The 1,003-nt window shown below is 45.7% G+C and overlaps 1 protein-coding gene across 1 annotated transcript in view; it reads right to left on the bottom strand.

Moving 5' to 3' along the window:
- The window catches only part of KIAA1549 (KIAA1549 ortholog), a 78,311-nt gene that overhangs the window by 55,046 nt on the left and 22,262 nt on the right, over positions 1–1,003 (bottom strand). Inside the window, exon 8 of the mRNA XM_012557298.2 lies at positions 252–436. Coding sequence (XP_012412752.1) covers positions 252–436 — 185 coding nt within the window. The remainder of the gene's footprint in view (positions 1–251; positions 437–1,003) is intronic.

Raw genomic sequence — 1,003 nt, 5'->3', positions numbered from 1 at the left:
AGACTTGAGACTTTCCAGCCTCTACAACCACATGAGCCAATTCCTTGATATAAATCTCTCTTGTGCGTGCTCTCTCTCTCTCTCTGTCTCTCTCTCTCTCTCTCTCTCTATATATATATATATATATACACACGCTTCACTGGTTTTTCTTCTCTAGAAAACCCAGCCCAAGACACTGCCCCTGCCCTGCCCCGCCCCTGCCCCACCCCCGCAAGATGGCGCACGTGAACACTGGGGTTTTCGCCTCTTACCTTCTGGCGCTGCTGAATGTTGGCCACGGTGTCAGGCTGGAAGTCCAGCTTGTCCGTGCGGCAGAGTTTCCAGTAGAGGATGACCAGGATCACCACGACCACGAGCACCGGGATGACCACACCCACGATGACCCAGAGGTTGTTGCTTTGTGACTCCATGGACGGCCTCCTCACCCTGTCCACCGCTGCAGGCAAGGAAGAACAGGCTGCCACAAGTCCTTCTTGATTCAAAAAAGTATTCAGCAAACATTCCTTGAGCACCTACTGTGTGCCAGGATTATTCAGGCTATTTCCTTTTGAGTCAATTTCGTGAAGTTTTATTTTTTTAGGAAGGTGGCCACTTCTATACTTTCAGATGTATTGCTATGAAGTTGCTGAATGGTGTTCTCATCATTTTTTTTATTGTGGTAAATTATATATAACAAAATATTTGCCTTTTCAACCATTTTTACATGTACTATTCAGTGACATTAATTACGTTCCCAATGTTGTACAACCACCACCACTATCCGGTCCCAAATGTTCCCCTTACCTTTAACAGAAACTTAGTGCCCCATAAACAACAACTCCCCTTTGCCCCTCCCACCTGCCCCTGGGAACCGCTAATAAACGTTTGTCTGTATGCATTTGTCTATTCTAGACATCTAAGTGGGATCACACAATATTTGTCCTTTTGTGTCTGACATACTTCACTCAGCATGATGTTAACAATTCCTTCTTAACTCACGTACTGACTGCCTTTCTGTGGAAAG

The sequence above is a fragment of the Trichechus manatus genome, unplaced genomic scaffold, assembly GCF_000243295.1.
Source record: "Trichechus manatus latirostris isolate Lorelei unplaced genomic scaffold, TriManLat1.0 scaffold00093, whole genome shotgun sequence".
Taxonomy (NCBI): Eukaryota; Metazoa; Chordata; class Mammalia; order Sirenia; family Trichechidae; genus Trichechus; species Trichechus manatus.
The sequence above is the reverse complement of the archived record's forward strand: the minus strand, read 5'-3'. Positions and strand labels throughout refer to the sequence as shown.